The following is a 22,083-nucleotide window of genomic DNA, read 5'->3' as shown; positions in this document are numbered from 1 at the left end:
TTATGTCAGGATCTAATTAGTTATTCAATAATCCAACGCTTCAATTTTTAATATTTTAATTTAATGATCTGTATAATTATTATGTATTATTATTCAATGAGTTCACGATTTAATTCATTATTTCATCATTTAAATAATTATTTCATAAATCTATAATAATGTTTTTAATTTATATTTTTGTATAATTTCATGGTTGTATTAATTATTTCATAATTTGATCACGTATTGAATTATTTCACGATTTACTTATTTAATCATTTAACCATTTATTTAATTATGTCAGGATCTAATTAGTTATTCAATAATCCAATGCTTCAATTTTGTATTATTTTAATTAAATTATCTGTTTAATTTTTATTTATTATTATTCAATGATTTCATGATTCATTATTTCACCATTTGATTAATTATTTCATTTAATAACCTATAATAATGTTTTTTTTATCTATTTTATTATTTTAATAATTTCAGGGTTGTATTCATTATTTCATAATTGATGTATTTAATTGTTTCACGATTTAATTACTTCATAATTTAAGAATGTGTTCAATTATTTCACATTTTAATTATTTCTTAATTTCACCATGTCATTATTGACACTTTAATAATTGTATGTTTTTTAATAAAGTTATTTCTTTTTTATGTAATTATCGCAATTGAATTAATCCTTTCAGTGTTCATTTAAGGATTTCACCATTTAATGAATTATTTTCTCAATGTTTTTGAACGAACGTGTGTGTCATGAATTGAGTTCATCTGTCAAACTCAGCCGTCAAAGTCAGTGGGCGGGTCCTGACGCCTGATTGGTCACTCAGAACTTCCGGTTGTAGGCGGAACTAGGACCAGAGAAGATATTCTTGGTATGAAAGTGCTGGAAAATACTCAACAACTGTATTGAAATCGTCTCCTGTACCTTCTACACGGTCTGGGTCAGCAGGTGTCAAATATATCTACCAGCAACTCCCCCCAAAAAGTCCGAGTATATCTTCCTGAGCTGCGATATTCTCAAAGAGATATTTTTTTTAACGTCTTGTCCCTCGTCGGCCACTGTACCGCTGGACACCAACTTCCGGTATGACGTCACTACCGGATTCCAAAGTACAGAACTTGTCAACTGCGTGCCACACGGCGGCTTACAATGTTTTAACTTCGTTTCGACGAGGAAAATTGGTGCTAAATGGAGGAAGTGATATTCTTTTTTCTTCTCTGCTGCCGCCTCGCATCTCCTGGTAAGAGCAACGTCGAAGTCTTGTTTCGCTCCGTTGAACTTTAGCAACATGCTAACAATAACAGTAGCTTGTGACCAGGGTTGGTTCATTTTACTTCAAAAGTCATTTTTTATATTCTTATTCTACACACTATTACGTGCGATAATATCAAATATGTTGATATTACCTTTTTTTTATAATATAACGGCAACATGGATTGGTCAATATGTCAAGTAACTTCCGGTTCCGGTTTGTGGCGATGCTAACATGCTAACAATAATAGTAGCTTGTGACCAGGGTTGGTCAATTTTACTTCAAAAGTCATTTTTTATTTTACATGCTATTACGTGCGATAACATCAAATATGTTGATATTAAATGATAAATAAATAAATATTAACTTTTTTTATAATATAATGGCAACACGGATTGGTCAATATGTCAAGTAACTTCCGGTTCCGGTTTGTGTGGTCATCAGCGACGCACTCCCTGTGGCACGTCTACACGGTGACCACCGGCATCCCCACGCTGCCCACCACGGTGGCGGTAGTGGTGGTGGACGGGATCCAAACCGACCACTACGACAGCGTCAGCAACACCGCCGGGCCGTCCCAGGACTGGATGAAGCGGATGTCAGACCTGGACCCGGACTACTGGAAGACCCAGACCGACTTCTGGGAGCGCCAAGACCACTTTGGGAGGATCAACATCGACATTCTGAGGAAGCGCTTCAACCGCACCGAAGGTGACCATTCCTGCCCCGTTAGCATTAGCATTAGCATTCGTCAGTGACGTCATTGTGATAAGAAGAATATTTACCTTTAATGTTGTACACTAATCTGGGAATTGTTGGTTTGTGGTGAAAAGAAAGTAATCATAACAATGTGAGTGAGTGAGTCAATGACTCAGCCAGGGAGTGTGTTAATGAGTGAGTGAGTCAATGATTGAGTCAATGACTGAATGACTCAATGAGCATGTGAGTGTGAGTGAGTCAATGAGTCAAAGGCTCAATCAATGAGTGAGTATGTGAGTGTAAATGAGTAAGTAAGTCGGAGTGACGAGTGAGTGAGTGAGTCAATTAATTAGTCAATGAGTCAGTAAGTGAGTCAATGAGTGAATAAATCAATGAATCAGTCACTAAGTGAGTGATTGATTCAATGAGTGAGCGAGTGAGTCAATGAGTCAGCCAGTGTGTGTTTGACTGAGTGAGTGAGTCAATAAGTGAGTCAATGAGTCAGTAAGTGAGTCAATGAGTGAATAAATCAATGAATCAGTCACTAAGTGAGTGATTGATTCAATGAGTGAGCGAGTGAGTCAATGAGTCAGCCAGTGTGTGTTTGACTGAGTGAGTGAGTCAATAATTGAGTCAATGAGTGTGTTAATGAGTCAATGACTGAGTGTCTCAATGAGCAAGTGAGTGAGTCAATGGCTCAATCAATGAGTGAGTATGTGAGTGTAAATTAGTACGTCGGAGTGATTGAGTGAGGCATTGAATGAGTGAGTGAGCGAGTGAGTCAATGAATTATTCAATGAGTCATTAAGTGAGTCAAGGAGTGAATAAGTCACTGAATGAGTGAGTCAGCCAATGAGTGAGTAAGTGAGTCAATGAATCTGTCAATAACTGAGTGAGTGAGTCAGTCAATGAGTGAGAGAGTCAATGAGTGAGTAAGTGAGTCAACGAATCAGTCAATGACTGAGAGAGTGTCAGTGAGTGAGTAAATGAGTGAGAAGATAGATGATTGAGTGAGTGAGTGAGTGAGTGAGTCAGTCAATGAGTGAGTGAACAAAGCAGTTCTCCTGGTGTGCAGGTGTGCACGTGTTCCAGGTGTTGCACGGCTGTGAGTACGATGAGGACTTGGGTGTGTTCCGGGGTTTCAACCACCACAGCTACGACGGAGAGGACACCTTGTACCTGGACATGGAGCAGCGGCGCTGGATCTCCCTGAAGCCTCCCATGGACGCCACCCAGAGGAAGTGGAACGACAACCAGGGCTGGATGGAGTTCATGGTGCACCGCCTGCTGAAAGAGTGTCCTCAGCGCCTCAATCGCACCCTGGAACTCGGCCAAAGTGTCCTGCGCAGAATCGGTAACTAGTCTCAGTCCACCGGGTGGCGCCCTTAGTCTCGGTCCACCGGGGGGCGCCCTTAGTTTCGGTCCCCCGGGGGCGCCCACCGGTGGACACTGGCCTTCTTGTCCTCTGTCCATCCAGAGCGTCCCCGGGTGTCTCTGCTCCAGACCAGTCCGTCCTCGCCGGTCACGTGCCACGCCACGGGCTTCTACCCTGACGTGGCCAACATGTTCTGGACCCGGGACCGGGTGGAGCTCCACGAGCACGTGGAGCACGGCGAGCTCCTGCCCAACCACGACAACACCTTCCAGCTCAGCGTGAGTTTGGACGTCAGCGCGCTGCCGCCACACGACTGGTCCAGGTACGCCTGCGTCTTCCGACTGTCCGGACTCCAGGAGAACATCGTGGTCGGCTTGGACGCGTCCAAGATCTTGACCAACTATGGTGAGTGCACACCGGCGCTCTTCCAGCCACTTCCTGCCAACACGCTTCTTCCCGGCTCTCCTACAGTGGAGCCTCCCAACGTCCTCGTTCCCGTCGCCGCGCTCCTCGCCGCCCTTGTGGTCCTCGCCGCTGCCGCCGCCATCGGTTTTTTTGTTTGGAAGAAGAGACAAGGTGAGCGGTTTGAAAGTTGTCATAGCAGCGTGCAAACACCTCACCCTTGTGCTTTGTTTTCTTCTGGTTTCAGCTCCAACTTTGCAGCATGGTGAGTGTGATCAGCTAGCAGTCATCAGTTAGCAGTCAGCTGCTAGCAGACAGCTGCTAGCAGATGTCAGACAGCAGCTAGCAGACAGCAGTTAGCAGACATCAGCTACGATGGTGAAGATCCTGAAGGCATACAGTATTCCCCCGAACCTACTCCGAGCAATAGAGTCCATGTACGCAAGAACAAGGGCTGGGGTGGTGACCCCAGATGGCAACAGCGAGGAGTTTGACATCCTGGCGGGAGTTATACAAGGGGATACACTAGCCCCCTTCCTCTTCATCATAGTCCTTGATCATGCGCTCAGGAAGGCAATAAATGGGCGAGAGCAGGAACTTGGCTACACGCTGACCCCAAGGAAGTCGAGTCGACAACCGGCAGTGGTCCTGACAGACCTTGACCATGCGGATGACATCAGTCTGCTCTCCAACAACGTTGAACAAGCACAAGAACTACTACACAGGGTAGAGCTACAGTGCGTCAAGGTTGGCCTTAGGCTAAATGCCAAGAAAACTGAGGTCATGACCTACAACGTTCCACCAGAACAAAAACCTCTGATAACAGCAGGAGGCACTTTGCTGAAAGAAGTTGAGGACTTCAAATACCTGGGCGCATGGGTCAAGTCAACTGAGCAAGATCTAAAAGTGAGGAAGGCACTTGCCTGGAGGGCCCTGAACGGCATGACCAGAGTATGGAACTCCAACCTCCCCCGCCAAATCAAACTCAGCTTCTTCTACGCGACAGTTGAGTCCGTTCTCCTCTATGGCAGCGAATGCTGGACCCTGAAGCCAATCCTGGAGAAGTCTCCGGATGGATGCTACACCAGGATGCTGCGTGCAGTGCTTAACATCAACAAGAGTGCGCACGTAACCAACAGAATCCTCTACAAGGGAATACCATGGGTGAGCGAGAAAGATTGCTGTAAGGAGAATGAGACTAGCAGGACACTGCCAAAGGCTTCAGGAGCTGCCAGCCAGCAAATTGGTGCTGTGGGAACCAACACGTGGGTATCAGTCAAGAGGACGTCCCACACTAACATATGTGGACGTACTCAGGAAGGATGCAGGAGCTCAGAGTACCAAGGAACTGGCTAAATGTATGGAGAATCGGGATGACTGGAAGCAACGATGGAAGGCTCGTCTGAGGACGACCTAGAGAGCTAGCAAATATTAGCTATAAGACATTAGCTAACAGACGTCAGACAGCAGTTAGCAGACATCAGCTAGCAAATATTAGCTATAAGACATTAGTTAACAGATGGCAGACAGCAGCTAGCAGACAGCAGCTAGCAGACATCAGCTAGCAGACTGCAGCTAGCAAATATTAGCTATAAGACATTTGCTAGCATATATGAGCTATCAGTCATCAGCCAGCAGACAATTAGCTCGCAGACTTTAGGTCGCTAACATTAGCTGGCAGACTTTAGCAGCAGTTATTGTGTAATACTTGTGTAGTTTGTGTGAGAGATAATCAAGTATGATTTTGCAGGCACTGAGGAGGAAGGCCAGAAGATGGCGCCATGAGGCCAATCTTGGTCACGTGACTCAGCATGAGGCCAGTCTTGGTCTTGGTCCGGTGGACAAAGCAAAACTGAATAGAAGAATAAAGTTAGTGTGGTACAAGAAGAAGGGTTAGTGTGCAAAGAGTTAGTCTGGAACAAGAAGAAGGTTTAGTGTGCAAAGAAAGCATTCAGAAGACAAAATAATTAACTTAAACCCTTCAAAAGACAAAATATGTTGATCATTCACTTAAAAAGCCAACATTAGTTGATTGTACACGTGCTAAAGTATTATGTTTATTGTTCCAAGGATGAGGAAACTCTAAGTGTTTGGACGCTAAATCTTTAATTGATAAACATCTAAACTCATTAGACATGTAAAAGTTGTATTTCCTGTCATGCTAACATCACTGTGCTAACTTTTGTTTGTGTGCAAATTTCACGCTTTTTTTTTTTGTCTAATTCCGCAGCCATACAAACTACACTACAGTCATATAACTTGTTAACTGTTAGCGTGCTAAAGTTAGCATGCTTACATTCAAGTGCTAACTTTTTTTTTTTAAAGCTATTTTACACTATTTACTCTATTTCCCCAGCTGTACACCTTAGAGTCATAACTTGGTACGTGACACAAGCTAACTGCTAACTTTAGCGTGCTTACTTTTTGTGCTACGTTTACACCAGAGTCATATAACTTGGTATGTGACACCGTTAGCGTGCTAAAGTTAGCATGCTTACATTCAAGTGCTAACTTTTTTTTAAGCTATTTTTCACTTTTTACTGTAATTCCCCAGCCGTACACCTTAGACTCATATAACTTGGTATGTGACATTTTTTTACCCATTAGCATGCAAACTATAGCATGCTAGCAAGCTAACTTACGCTTGCTAACCTTTTTCATCTAATTTTACACTTTTTTTTTTTTTTCTCTCTATCCACAGCCATACACCTTAGAGTCTTATAACTTGGTATGTGACACCGTTAGCGTGCTAAAGTTAGCATGCTTACATTCAAGTGCTAACTTTTTTTTAAGCTATTTTTCACTTTTTACTGTAATTCCCCAGCCGTACACCTTAGAGTCATATAACTTGGTATGTGACATTTTTTTACCCATTAGCATGCAAACTATAGCATGCTAGCAAGCTAACTTACGCTTGCTAACCTTTTTCATCTAATTTTACACTTTTGGTGCTAGCGGGGCGTGTAGACTGGGAGAGTTAGGGCTGCATGGGATTCTGGGTATTTGTTGTGTTGTGTTTATGTTGTGTTACGGTGCGGAGGTTCTCGAGAAATGTATTTGTCATTCTTTTTTGGTGTGGGTTCACAGTGTGGCGCATATTTGTAACGTAACAGTGTTAAAGTTGTTTTATACGTCCGCCGTCAGTGTAAGCTGTGTGGCTGCTGAACAAGTAAGCTTTGCTGTCCAAGTAAGCTTTGCTGTCATTTTCGTGTGAAAGCAGAAGATGCATTCAGCATGTGTCCGAGCAGGTACGCTGTGTAAGCAGGCTGTAGAGGGCGCTAAGGCATACTCGCCAACCCTCCCGTTTTTAGTGGGAGAATCCCGATATTCAGCGCCTCTCCCGACAACCTCCCGTCAGAGATTTTCTCCCGACAAACTCCCGGTATTCAGCCGGAGCTGGAGGCCACGCCCCCTCCAGCTCAATGCGGAGCTGAGACTGAGTGGGGACAGCCTGTTCTCACGTCCGCTTTCCCACAATAAAACAGCTTGCCTGCCCAATGACGTCATAACATCTAGGGCTTTTAGAGAGTGGAGTGCACAACTGCGCACACAACAAGGAGAGGAAGCAGAAGAACGAGGAAATTACAGACATGGCGACGCCATCGACGAGCAAGATGAAGAAATACGCTTGCAAGTTGAACAGGACAATACTGCCATCTAATGGATAGCCACTGGAACACTGAAATTCAAGTATTTCTTTTATATGTAAATAAAATAAATATATATATATATAGCTAGAATTCACTGAAAGTCAAGTATTTCATACATATATATATATATGAAATGTATATGAAATACTCGAGTTGGTGAATTCTAGCTGTAAAAAACCACGCCCCCCACCCCCTGCCCCCCGATATTGGAGGTCTCAAGGTTGGCAAGTATGCGCTAAGGGCAGTGCCATCACGCCCAAATCTCGGGTGTCTCCCGGGAAAAGTGGGAGGATTGGCAACTATGACGCTGTTGAACGCCATTCATGTGAATCTCGCGAGCCGCACTAACTTTAAACTGGGGCGCGTGTCTGAGACCCCTGGTTTAAACATAGCACAAAGCAGTAAAAAGCTTTGTATACAGTGTTATTTCATTTTAAATTTCAAAAGAGTTTTGAGGCTCCCATTGTCTTCTTTCATTTGTGAAACTCGTCAAAATGGCTCTTTGAGTGATAAAGGTTGCCGACCCTAGACTCTAGGGTTAAGTTAAGAAGGGGTTAAACAAAACAAGCTGTGAAGTTGCGCACGCAGAAACATTGGTGAGGGAGGGGCAGAGACAGAGAGCGAGAGAGCTAGTGAGTGGAGAGACAGACATGAAAACAAGAAATGCCGAAAAGTAAATGCAACTTCACGGATGATTTGCGGAAAAAGTATTTGTGTTTTTGGTCCTGGCCGTGACACATGGGAAGCAGAATGCACTGTGTGCAAAGCAGGAACGTGTATATCTGTGGCAAATAAAGATCTACAAGCCCATATCCGCACTACAAAGCGCAAAACGGCTGTGCAGGGCGAGAGCTCGTTTATGACAACCTTTTTCCAAAACGCAACATAGAATGTGAGATACAACAGGATAATGCATACATTTGTTTTCAAAACGCTTACAAAAAAGTGGTACCCCAAAAATCTACTGTGGGACCCCATTTGTATGATTTGATGGGGTCCCTGGGACCCCATTTTGAACATTCCTAGCGCCAACACTACTGTCAACATAGGAGAAAAAATGCTTTATTTAAATAAATATATTACTTATGAAGCAAGTTGGAGTATCATTGGCAAATGTTCACCTAGTCCCGGCCTTGGCGTGCTGCCCGCCTTGGCACGCATATATGTGTCCTCTTTTTGGGATTTCACAATATGGTCAGCCTACCTTTGGGACGTTTGCTGAGCAAGATGTGGGTGATATGTAACGTCACAATGAACAAACGCTGACATCAATCAACTAAACGACATAAAAGTCGACCTGTACTTTGTTTTATTTGCATGGAGGCTTGTCACGTGGTGTTGTTAAGTTAAGAAGGGGTTAAACAAAACAAGCTGTGAAGGTGCGCACGCAGAAACATTGGTGAGGGAGGGGCAGAGACAGAGAGCGAGAGAGCTAGTGAGTGGAGAGACAGACATGAAAACAAGAAATGCCGAAAAGTAAATGCAACTTCACGGATGATTTGCGGAAAAAGTATTTGTGTTTTTGGTCCTGGCCGTGACACATGGGAAGCAGAATGCACTGTGTGCAAAGCAGGAACGTGTATGTCTGTGGCAAATAAAGATCTACAAGCCCATATCCGCACTACAAAGCGCAAAACGGCTGTGCAGGGCGAGAGCTCGTTTATGACAAACCTTTTTCCAAAACGCAACATAGAATGTGAGATATAACAGGATAATGCATACATTTGTCCTTTGTTTTCAAAACGCTTACAAAAAAGTGGGACCCCATTTGTATGATTTGATGGGGTCCCTGGGACCCCATTTTGAACATTCCTAGCGCCAACACTACTGTCAACATAGGAGAAAAAATGCTTTATTTAAATAAACATATTACTTATGAAGCAAGTTGGAGTATCATTGGCAAATGTTCACCTAGTCCCGCATATATGTGTCCTCTTTTTGGGATTTCACAATATGGTCAGCCTACCTTTGGGACGTTTGCTGAGCAAGATGTGGGTGATAAGTAACGTCACAATGAACAAACGCTGACATAAATCAACTAAACGACATAAAAGTCGACCTGTACTTTGTTTGATTTGCATGGAGGCTTGTCACGTGGTGTTGTTTCGCGAGCACCAGCACCTCCGCGCCAGCAGGGGGCGCCGAAACGAGCCACCGCCCGGAATTGGCGCGGCAGACGCCCGGAAGTGGTGCGTCCCAAGCGGCCCAGTGATTCATTTTGTGCGGCACACGGGACTTTTTTGTAGAAAATGGCCAAAGTGGACATGCTGCGTCTGCTCATCAACCAGCGCATGGCCGAGGTGGCGGAGGAGATCCTGGCCGTGTTCGGCAGCACCATCGCCGAGTTGGAGCGGGAGCTGTGCTGCTCCAGGCGGGAGATCCAGCGGCAGCGGCGGCTTCTGCAAGTCTCCTTCAGCGCAGGTCTAACATTGCTTTTTTACAACACTCCCGATACTTTTAAGTCCGACTTTAAGGCTCAGTCCGACCCGAACATGTTTGATATTCCAGCTAACTTTCAGCCGGATGAACACAAACAAACATGGCGGACTCAACTTAGTCCAGTTTGACTGACAAACACGTGCGTTTTTCTTTCTGGAATACATTCTAACCAGTGAATACATGCAATAGTCCGCCTATAACACTTTACACATGCTGGAAGTATATATGTAGTGTCTAGTAACATTCATAATAACATGTAATATACATATGTAATATCTAGTAACATTCATAATAACATGTAATATACATATGTAGTGTCTAGTAACATTCATAATAACATGTAATATACATATGTAGTGTCTAGTAACATTCATAATAACATGTAATATACATATGTAGTGTCTAGTAACATTCATAATAACATGTAATATACATATGTAGTGTCTAGTAACATTCATAATAACATGTAATATACATATGTAGTGTCTAGTAACATTCATAATAACATGTAATATACATATGTAGTGTCTAGTAACATTCATAATAACATGTAATATCTAGTAACATTCATAATAACATGTAATATACATATGTAGTGTCTAGTAACATTCATAATAACATGTAATATACATATGTAGTGTCTAGTAACATTCATAATAACATGTAATATATATGTATTATCTAGTAACATTCATAAAACATGTAATATACATATGTAGTGTCTAGTAACATTCATAATAACATGTAATATACATATGTAGTGTCTAGTAACATTCATAATAACATGTAATATACATATGTAGTGTCTAGTAACATTCATAATAACATGTAATATACATATGTAGTGTCTAGTAACATTCATAATAACATGTAATATAAATATGTAGTGTCTAGTAACATCCATAATAACATGTAATATATATGTATTATCTAGTAACATTCATAAAACATGTAATATGCATATGTAGTATCTAATAACATTCATAATAACATGTAATATACATATGTAGTGTCTAGTAACATTCATAATAACATGTAATATACATATGTAGTGTCTAGTAACATTCATAATAACATGTAATATACATATGTAGTGTCTAGTAACATTCATAATAACATGTAATATACATATGTAGTGTCTAGTAACATTCATAAAACATGTAATATACATATGTAGTGTCTAGTAACATTCATAATAACATGTAATATACATATGTAGTATCTAATAACATTCATAATAACATGTAATATACATATGCAGTGTCTAGTAACATTCATAATAACATGTAATATACATATGTAGTGTCTAGTAACATTCATAATAACATGTAATATACATATGTAGTGTCTAGTAAAATTCATAATAACATGTAATATACATATGTAGTGTCTAGTAACATTCATAATAACATGTAATATACATATGTAGTGTCTAGTAACATTCATAATAACATGTAATATACATATGTAGTGTCTAGTAACATTCATAATAACATGTAATATACATATGTAGTGTCTAGTAACATTCATAATAACATGTAATATACATACGTAGTGTCTAGTAACATTCATAATAACATGTAATATACATATGTAGTGTCTAGTAACATTCATAATAACATGTAATATACATACGTAGTGTCTAGTAACATTCATAATAACATGTATTATACATACGTAGTGTCTAGTAACATTCATAATAACATGTAATATACATACGTAGTGTCTAGTAACATTCATAATAACATGTAATATACATATGTAGTGTCTAGTAAAATTCATAATAACATGTAATATACATATGTAGTGTCTAGTAACATTCATAATAACATGTAATATACATACGTAGTGTCTAGTAACATTCATAATAACATGTAATATACATACGTAGTGTCTAGTAACATTCATAATAACATGTAATATACATATGTAGTGTCTAGTAAAATTCATAATAACATGTAATATACATATGTAGTGTCTAGTAACATTCATAATAACATGTAATATACATATGTAGTGTCTAGTAACATTCATAATAACATGTAATATACATATGTAGTGTCTAGTAACATTCATAATAACATGTAATATACATATGTAGTGTCTAGTAACATTCATAATAACATGTAATATACATACGTAGTGTCTAGTAACATTCATAATAACATGTAATATACATATGTAGTGTCTAGTAACATTCATAATAACATGTAATATACATACGTAGTGTCTAGTAACATTCATAATAACATGTAATATACATACGTAGTGTCTAGTAACATTCATAATAACATGTAATATACATATGTAGTGTCTAGTAAAATTCATAATAACATGTAATATACATATGTAGTGTCTAGTAACATTCATAATAACATGTAATATACATATGTAGTGTCTAGTAACATTCATAATAACATGTAATATACATATGTAGTGTCTAGTAACATTCATAATAACATGTAATATGCATATGTAGTGTCTAGTAACATTCATAATAACATGTAATATACATATGTAGTGTCTAGTAAAATTCATAATAACATGTAATATACATATGTAGTGTCTAGTAACATTCATAATAACATGTAATATACATATGTAGTGTCTAGTAACATTCATAATAACATGTAATATACATATGTAGTGTCTAGTAACATTCATAATAACATGTAATATACATATGTAGTGTCTAGTAACATTCATAATAACATGTAATATAAATATGTAGTGTCTAGTAACATTCATAATAACATGTAATATACATATGTAGTGTCTAGTAACATTCATAATAACATGTAATATACATATGTAGTGTCTACTAACATTCATAATAACATGTAATATACATATGTAGTGTCTAGTAACATTCATAATAACATGTAATATACATATGTAGTATCTAGTAAAATTCATAACATGTAATATACACATGATGTAAGTATATATGTCATGTAGTAACATTCATAATAACATGTAATATACATATGTAGTATCTAGTAAAATTCATAACATGTAATATACACATGATGTAAGTATATATGTCATGTAGTAACATTCATAATAACATGTAATATATACATGATGTAAGTATATAAGTCATGTAGTAACATTCATAATAACATGTAATATACACATGATGTAAGTATATATGTCATGTAGTAACATTCATAATAACATGTAATATATACATGATGTAAGTATATATGTCATGTAGTAACATTCATAATAACATGTAATATACACATGATGTAAGTATATATGTCATGTAGTAACATTCATAATAACATGACATATATACATGATGTAAGTATATATGTCATGTAGTAACATTCATAATAACATGTAATATATACATGATGTAAGTATATAAGTCATGTAGTAACATTCATAATAACATGTAATATACACATGATGTAAGTATATATGTCATGTAGTAACATTCATAATAACATGTAATATATACATGATGTAAGTATATATGTCATGTAGTAACATTCATAATAACATGTAATATACACATGATTTAAGTATATGTCATGTAGTAACATTCATAACAACATGCAATATACACATGATGTAAGTACATATGTCATGTAGTAACATTCATAATAACATGTAATATACACATGATGTAAGTATATATGTCATGTAGTAACATTCATAATAACATGTAATATACACATGATGTAAGTATATATGTAGTATCTAGTAACATTCATAATAACATGTAATGTATACATAATGTAAGTATATATGTCATGTAGTAACATTCATAATAACATGTAATATATACATGATGTAAGTATATATGTCATGTAGTAACATTCATAATAACATGTAATATACACATGATGTAAGTATATATGTCATGTAGTAACATTCATAATAACATGTAATATATACATGATGTAAGTATATATGTCATGTAGTAACATTCATAATAACATGTAATATATACATGATGTAAGTATATATGTCATGTAGTAACATTCATAATAACATGTAATATATACATGATGTAAGTATATATGTCATGTAGTAACATTCATAATAACATGTAATATACACATGATGTAAGTATATATGTCATGTAGTAACATTCATAATAACATGTAATATATACATAATGTAAGTATATATGTCATGTAGTAACATTCATAATAACATGTAATGTATACATGATGTAAGTATATATGTCATGTAGTAACATTCATAATAACATGTAATATATACATGATGTAAGTATATATGTCATGTAGTAACATTCATAATAACATGTAATATACACATGATGTAAGTATATATGTCATGTAGTAACATTCATAATAACATGTAATATATACATAATGTAAGTATATATGTCATGTAGTAACATTCATAATAACATGTAATGTATACATAATGTAAGTATATATGTCATGTAGTAACATTCATAATAACATGTAATATATACATAATGTAAGTATATATGTCATGTAGTAACATTCATAATAACATGTAATGTATACATAATGTAAGTATATATGTCATGTAGTAACATTCATAATAACATGTAATATACACATGATGTAAGTATATATGTCATGTAGTAACATTCATAATAACATGTAATATACACATGATGTAAGTATATATGTAGTATCTAGTAACATTCATAATAACATGTAATGTATACATTATGTAAGTATATATGTCATGTAGTAACATTCATAATAACATGTAATGTATACATTATGTAAGTATATATGTCATGTAGTAACATTCATAATAACATGTAATATACACATGATGTAAGTATATATGTAGTATCTAGTAACATTCATAATAACATGTAATGTATACATAATGTAAGTATATATGTCATGTAGTAACATTCATAATAACATGTAATATATACATAATGTAAGTATATATGTCATGTAGTAACATTCATAATAACATGTAATGTATACATAATGTAAGTATATATGTCATGTAGTAACATTCATAATAACATGTAATATATACATAATGTAAGTATATATGTCATGTAGTAACATTCATAATAACATGTAATGTATACATAATGTAAGTATATATGTCATGTAGTAACATTCATAATAACATGTAATATATACATGATGTAAGTATATATGTCATGTAGTAACATTCATAATAACGTGTAATATACACATGATGTAAGTATATATGTCATGTAGTAACATTCATAATAACATGTAATATATACATAATGTAAGTATATATGTCATGTAGTAACATTCATAATAACATGTAATGTATACATAATGTAAGTATATATGTCATGTAGTAACATTCATAATAACATGTAATATATACATAATGTAAGTATATATGTCATGTAGTAACATTCATAATAACATGTAATGTATACATAATATAAGTATATATGTCATGTAGTAACATTCATAATAACATGTAATATATACATGATGTAAGTATATATGTCATGTAGTAACTATCATAATAACATGTAATATATACATGATGTAAGTATATATGTCATGTAGTAACATTCATAATAACATGTAATATATACATGATGTAAGTATATATGTCATGTAGTAACATTCATAATAACATGTAATATACACATGATGTAAGTATATATGTCATGTAGTAACATTCATAATAACATGTAATATATACATGATGTAAGTATATATGTCATGTAGTAACATTCATAATAACATGTAATATACACATGATGTAAGTATATAAGTCATGTAGTAACATTCATAATAACATGTAATATACACATGATGTAAGTATATATGTCATGTAGTAACATTCATAATAACATGTAATATATACATGATGTAAGTATATATGTCATGTAGTAACATTCATAATAACATGTAATATACACATGATGTAAGTATATATGTCATGTAGTAACATTCATAATAACATGTAATATATACATGATGTAAGTATATATGTCATGTAGTAACATTCATAATAACATGTAATATATACATGATGTAAGTATATATGTCATGTAGTAACATTCATAATAACATGTAATATATACATGATGTAAGTATATATGTCATGTAGTAACATTCATAATAACATGTAATATACACATGATGTAAGTATATATGTCATGTAGTAACATTCATAATAACATGTAATATATACATAATGTAAGTATATATGTCATGTAGTAACATTCATAATAACATGTAATGTATACATAATGTAAGTATATATGTCATGTAGTAACATTCATAATAACATGTAATATATACATGATGTAAGTATATATGTCATGTAGTAACATTCATAATAACATGTAATATACACATGATGTAAGTATATATGTCATGTAGTAACATTCATAATAACATGTAATATATACATAATGTAAGTATATATGTCATGTAGTAACATTCATAATAACATGTAATGTATACATAATGTAAGTATATATGTCATGTAGTAACATTCATAATAACATGTAATATATACATAATGTAAGTATATATGTCATGTAGTAACATTCATAATAACATGTAATGTATACATAATGTAAGTATATATGTCATGTAGTAACTATCATAATAACATGTAATATATACATGATGTAAGTATATATGTCATGTAGTAACATTCATAATAACATGTAATATACACATGATGTAAGTATATATGTCATGTAGTAACATTCATAATAACATGTAATATACACATGATGTAAGTATATATGTCATGTAGTAACATTCATAATAACATGTAATATACACATGATGTAAGTATATATGTAGTATCTAGTAACATTCATAATAACATGTAATGTATACATAATGTAAGTATATATGTCATGTAGTAACATTCATAATAACATGTAATATACACATGATGTAAGTATATATGTAGTATCTAGTAACATTCATAATAACATGTAATGTATACATAATGTAAGTATATATGTCATGTAGTAACATTCATATTAAAAGCGAGCACTTTAACAGCTGGTTGTAACAAAAAAAGCTGAATTAAAAAGTTCACATTGTGATGTCACTTCCTGTCAGCGCCCAGCGAGCCACATGATTGGACGGCCGGTCTGAACCTGGAAGTTCATGTCCCGCCGGCCGTCAAAGAGGAGGAGCCCCAGCAGGAAGACACTCCTCCGGGTTCCGAGCCCGAAGTCGCCGTGTTCCTGAGTGGCGACTTAGAGGAGTGGCCTGACGACGTCTGCGGTGCGTCGCCGCTCTCCGACCGCCACAACGCGGAGGACTCCGACTCAGACCCCCAGCCGGGGACATCGATGCAGGCCGCCCGCGCACGTGCCGGTCCACGCGGGCGGCGAAAACCTCGGTCCAAGGCCGTGCGGGACCACAGCATGAAGGACAAAGCTGACAAGTCGTACACGTGCGGCATCTGCGGCAAGAGACTGACCCGCTTCGACGGCTACCAGAAACACCTGCGCGTGCACACGGGGGAAAAACCGTACGGCTGTGATGATTGCGGGCGGCGCTTCAGCGACAACTCCAACTACAAGCGACACATTCGGAGACACAAAAGTCAGACGCCTCAAGACGGCGTCCTCACACACCTGCGCTACAACAAGTGACCACTAGATGGGGCTGGGTCCTCATCGTGCTACCTCAGTGACCGCCCACCTCAGACCGCACCCGGTCCGGACGCCAGGAACCCCAAATCTGCCTCCGCACCAAAATATTCAGATGCGTGCAACCTTCCCGCAATTTGGGGTGGAACCCCGCCTCACGTCACGCCCCCCACTTGACCTTATAAGGTAACGTCGCTCAGGAACCGCTAACGGAAACTGTCGGAATCATGGTGTGCTGGGACTGCACGATTCAGAGACAAGACCTAACTACCACTTTTCTCTCCAGCATTGCGATTCCATTTGGGGTTTTTGTATATTTTTTACATAGGAGTCAAGTAGTCGCCATCCAGTGGACAACATGAGTAACTCAGTTGGAAGTGTGTTTACTTGAAAATATGTGCACAGCATTAACTTATATGACCCAATCTAAACAACCTACCCTAGTCATGGCGCAGGAAAGAAAAATCAACTAATCTGGTCACACAACCTGCCCACTGAACTTTGTGGATTATAAAAATGTGACAACATGAGTAACTTAGTTTGAAGTATGTTTTCTTGAAAATGTGTGCACAGCATTTACCTATATGACCCAATCTAAACAACCTTCCCTAGTCATGGCGCAGGGAAGAAAATGAACTAATCTGGTCACACAAAACACAACCTGCCCACTGAACTTTGTGGATTATTGAGAGAAAAAAACATAACATGAGTAACTCAGTTTAAAGTGTGTTTACTTGAAAATGTGTGCACAGCATTAACTTATGTGACCCAATCCAAACAACCTTCCTTAGTCATGGCGCAGGAAAGAAAAATCAATTAATCTGGTCACACAACCTGCCCACTGAACTTTGTGGATTATAAAAAACGTGACACCATGAGTAACTTAGTTTGAAGTATGTTTTCTTGAAAATGTGTGCACAGCATTTACTTGTATGACCCAATCCAAACAACCTACCCTAGTCATGGCGCAGGAAAGAAAAATCAACTAATCTGGTCACACAACCTGCCCACTGAACTTTGTGGATTATAAAAAACGTGACAACATGAGTAACTCAGTTTGAAGTATGTTTACTTGAAAATGTGTGCACAGCATTAACTTATATGACCCAATCCAAACAACCTTCCTTAGTCATGGTGCAGGAAAGAAAAATCAATTAATCTGGTCACACAACCTGCCCACTGAACTTTGTGTATTATTGAGAGAAAAAACATAACATGAGTAACTCAGTTTAAAGTGAGTTTACTTGAAAATGTGTGCACAGCATTCACTTATATGACCCAATCCAAACAACCTTCCCGAGTCATGGCGCAGGGAAGAAAATGAACTAATCTGGTCACACAAAACACAACCTGCCCACTGAACTTTGTGTATTATTGAGAGAAAAAAACATAACATGAGTAACTCAGTTTAAAGTGTGTTTACTTGAAAATGTGTGCACAGCATTAATTTATATGACCCAATCCAAACAACCTTCCTTAGTCATGGCGCAGGAAAGAAAAATCAATTAATCTGGTCACACAGCCTGCCCACTGAACTTTGTGGATTATAAAAAACGTGACACCATGAGTAACTCAGTTTGAAGTATGTTTTCTTGAAAATGTGTGCACAGCATTTACCTGTATGACCCAATCCAAACAACCTTCCCTAGTCATGGCGCAGGGAAGAAAATGAACTAATCTGGCCACACAAAACACAACCTGCCCCCTGAACTTTGTGTATTATTGAGAGAGAAAAACATAACATGAGTAACTCAGTTTAAAGTGTGTTTACTTGAAAATGTGTGCACAGCATTAACTTATACGACCCAATCCAAACAACCTTCCTTAGTCATGTTGCAGGAAAGAAAAATCAATTAATCTGGTCACACAACCTGCCCACTGAACATTGTGGATTATAAAAAACGTGACACCATGAGTAACTTAGTTTGAAGTATGTTTTCTTGAAAATGTGTGCACAGCATTTACTTGTATGACCCAATCCAAACAACCTACCCTAGTCATGGCGCAGGAAAGAAAAATCAACTAATCTGGTCACACAACCTGCCCACTGAACTTTGTGGATTATAAAAATGTGACAACATGAGTAACATAGTTTGAAGTATGTTTTCTTGAAAATGTGTGCACAGCATTTACCTATATGACCCAATCCAAACAACCTTCCCTAGTCATGGCGCAGGGAAGAAAATGAACTAATCTGGTCACACAAAACACAACCTGCCCACTGAACTTTGTGTATTATTGAGAGAAAAAACATAACATGAGTAACTCAGTTTAAAGTGTGTTTACTTGAAAATGTGTGAACAGCATTCACTTATATGACCCAATCCAAACAACCTTCCCTAGTCATGGCGCAGGAAAGAAAAATCAACTAATCTGGTCACACAACCTGCCCACTGAACTTTGTGGATTATAAAAAACGTGACAACATGAGTAACTTAGTTTGAAGTATGTTTTCTTGAAAATGTGTGCACAGCATTTACCTGTATGACCCAATCCAAACAACCTTCCCTAGTCATGGCGCGGGGGAAAAAATCTACTAATCTGGTCATACAACCTGCCCACTGAATTTTGTGGATTATAAAAAAACATAACATGAGTAACTCAGTTTGAAGTATGTTTTCTTGAAAATGTGTGCACAGCATTTACCCATATGACCCAATCCAAACAACCTTCCCTAGTCATGGCGGAGAAAGAAAAATCAACTAATCTGGTCATACATAACACAACCTGCCCACTGAACTTTGGGGATGATTAAAAAAAATGTAACAAAGTGAGTATCTCAGTTTGAAGTATGTTTTCTTAAAAATGTGTGCACAGCATTTACTTAAATGACCCAATCCAAACAACATTCCCTAGTCATGGCGCAGGAAAGAAAAATCTACTAATCTGGTCACACAACCTTGCCCACTGAACTTTGTGGATGATAACAAAAAAAAATGGTAACAAAGGGAGTATCTCAGTTTGAAGTATGTTTTCTTGAAAATGTGTGCACAGCATTTACGTATATGACCTAATCCAAACAAGCTTCCCTAGTCATGGCGTAGGGAAAAAAATCTACTAATCTGGTCACACACAACACAACCTGCCCACTGAACTTTGTGGATTATAAAAAACGTGACAACATGAGTAACTCAGTTTGAAATATGTTTTCTTGAAAATGTGTGCACAGCATTCACTTATATGACCCAATCCAAACAACCTTCCCTAGTCATGGCGCAGGAAAGACAAATCAACTAATCTGGTCACACAACCTGCCCACTGAACTTTGTGGATTATAAAAAACGTGACAACATGAGTAACTCAGTTTGAAGTATGTTTTCTTCAAAATGTGTGCACAGCATTTACCTATATGACCCAATCCAAACAACCTTCCGTAGTCATGGTGCAGTGGGAAAAAATTTACTAATCTGGTCACAAATAACACAACCTGCTCACTGAATTTTGTGGATTATTAAAAAAACATAACATGAGTAACTCAGTTTGAAGTATGTTTTCTTGAAAATGTGTGCACAGCATTTACCTATATGACCCAATCCAAACAACCTTCCCTAGTCATGGTGCAGGAAGAAAAATCTACTAATCTGGTCACACATAAAACAACCTGCCCACTGAACTTTGATGATGATTTAAAAAAATGTAACAAAGCGAGTATCTTAGTTTGAAGTATGTTTTCTTGAAAATGTCTGCACAGCATTTACCTATATGACCCAATCCAAACAACCTTCCCTAGTCATGGCGCAGGAAAGAAAAATCTACTAATCTGGTCACACATAACAACCTGCCCACTGAACTTTGTGGATTATAAAAAACGTGACAACATGAGTAACTCAGTTTGAAGTATGTTTTCTTGAAAATGTGTGCACAGCATTTACCTATATGACCCAATCCAAACAACCTTCCCTAGTCATGGTGCAGTGGGAAAAAATCTACTAATCTGGTCACAAATAACACAACCTGCTCACTGAATTTTGTGGATAATAAAAAACATCCAATCAGCATAAAACCTTAAAATTACACCCATTTAAATCCGTTGCAAGGCATGATGGGAAAAAATGCAAAACACTGTTTAGTTATCCAAAACTTTAAGGAGGTCGTCACGGACGTAAACAAGGTAGGAGTCAAACTTTTAATATTCAATCATAATTATGTACACATAATATTTATATATTTGTAGGCTATATATATATATTTATACGTTTTACAATATAACAAACAATTCTGACTTACTAAAGCGTCCCATGTGTGATGTCTATAGGAGTGTTTTCATGCATATTTCTACGTGCTATTGCAATGTTAGCGTTCGCTAATATGCTAACACATTTACGAGTGTCTGGTAATAAAATTAACTTACAATGGCATTGTTTCACTTTCACTAATTACCGTGAGTCCTTTTAGCTGATTGGAGAGCTAGCTTGCGCAGCTAGTGGGTCCGTGGCCATGACTTCTGTTTTGTTTGATCAGCCGTTTTACCGCCCTGTTTGGAAACAAAAGTATGTAAATAAACATTTACAAAATCTTTCTGTGTAAATAAGTCATTATATGTGTGTGTGTATATATATATATATATACGGTGTATACTGATGTGCTCTATAGTTCGGAAAATACGGTAAATAAGAAAAAAAGTTTTGTGTGTCGTTTTGTGACGCCGTGTACTTTGTTGTTGTTCTGAACAGCCCAAAA

General features: G+C 36.8%; 2 protein-coding genes across 2 annotated transcripts; both read left to right on the top strand.

Annotated features, from left to right (window-relative positions):
* The first annotated feature begins 1,054 nt into the window (after positions 1–1,054).
* LOC133650075 (major histocompatibility complex class I-related gene protein-like) lies at positions 1,055–5,810 on the top strand. Its single transcript, XM_062046886.1, has 7 exons — positions 1,055–1,229; positions 1,686–1,952; positions 3,016–3,294; positions 3,418–3,720; positions 3,787–3,891; positions 3,965–3,982; positions 5,468–5,810. Exons 1-7 carry the CDS (start codon positions 1,178–1,180, stop codon positions 5,500–5,502), a joined length of 1,059 nt encoding a protein of 352 aa, XP_061902870.1. The 5' UTR covers positions 1,055–1,177; the 3' UTR covers positions 5,503–5,810.
* Positions 5,811–9,562: 3,752 nt separating this feature from the next.
* On the top strand, positions 9,563–21,888 carry LOC133650084 (zinc finger and BTB domain-containing protein 17-like). The gene is made up of 2 exons (XM_062046900.1): positions 9,563–9,788; positions 16,865–21,888. Exons 1-2 carry the CDS (start codon positions 9,617–9,619, stop codon positions 17,404–17,406), a joined length of 714 nt encoding a protein of 237 aa, XP_061902884.1. The 5' UTR covers positions 9,563–9,616; the 3' UTR covers positions 17,407–21,888.
* The last annotated feature ends 195 nt before the right edge of the window (positions 21,889–22,083 follow it).

The sequence above is a fragment of the Entelurus aequoreus genome, linkage group LG05, assembly GCF_033978785.1.
Source record: "Entelurus aequoreus isolate RoL-2023_Sb linkage group LG05, RoL_Eaeq_v1.1, whole genome shotgun sequence".
Lineage (NCBI taxonomy): Eukaryota > Metazoa > Chordata > Actinopteri > Syngnathiformes > Syngnathidae > Entelurus > Entelurus aequoreus.
Note: the sequence above shows the minus strand (reverse complement) of the source record. Positions and strands in the feature narration are given on the sequence as shown.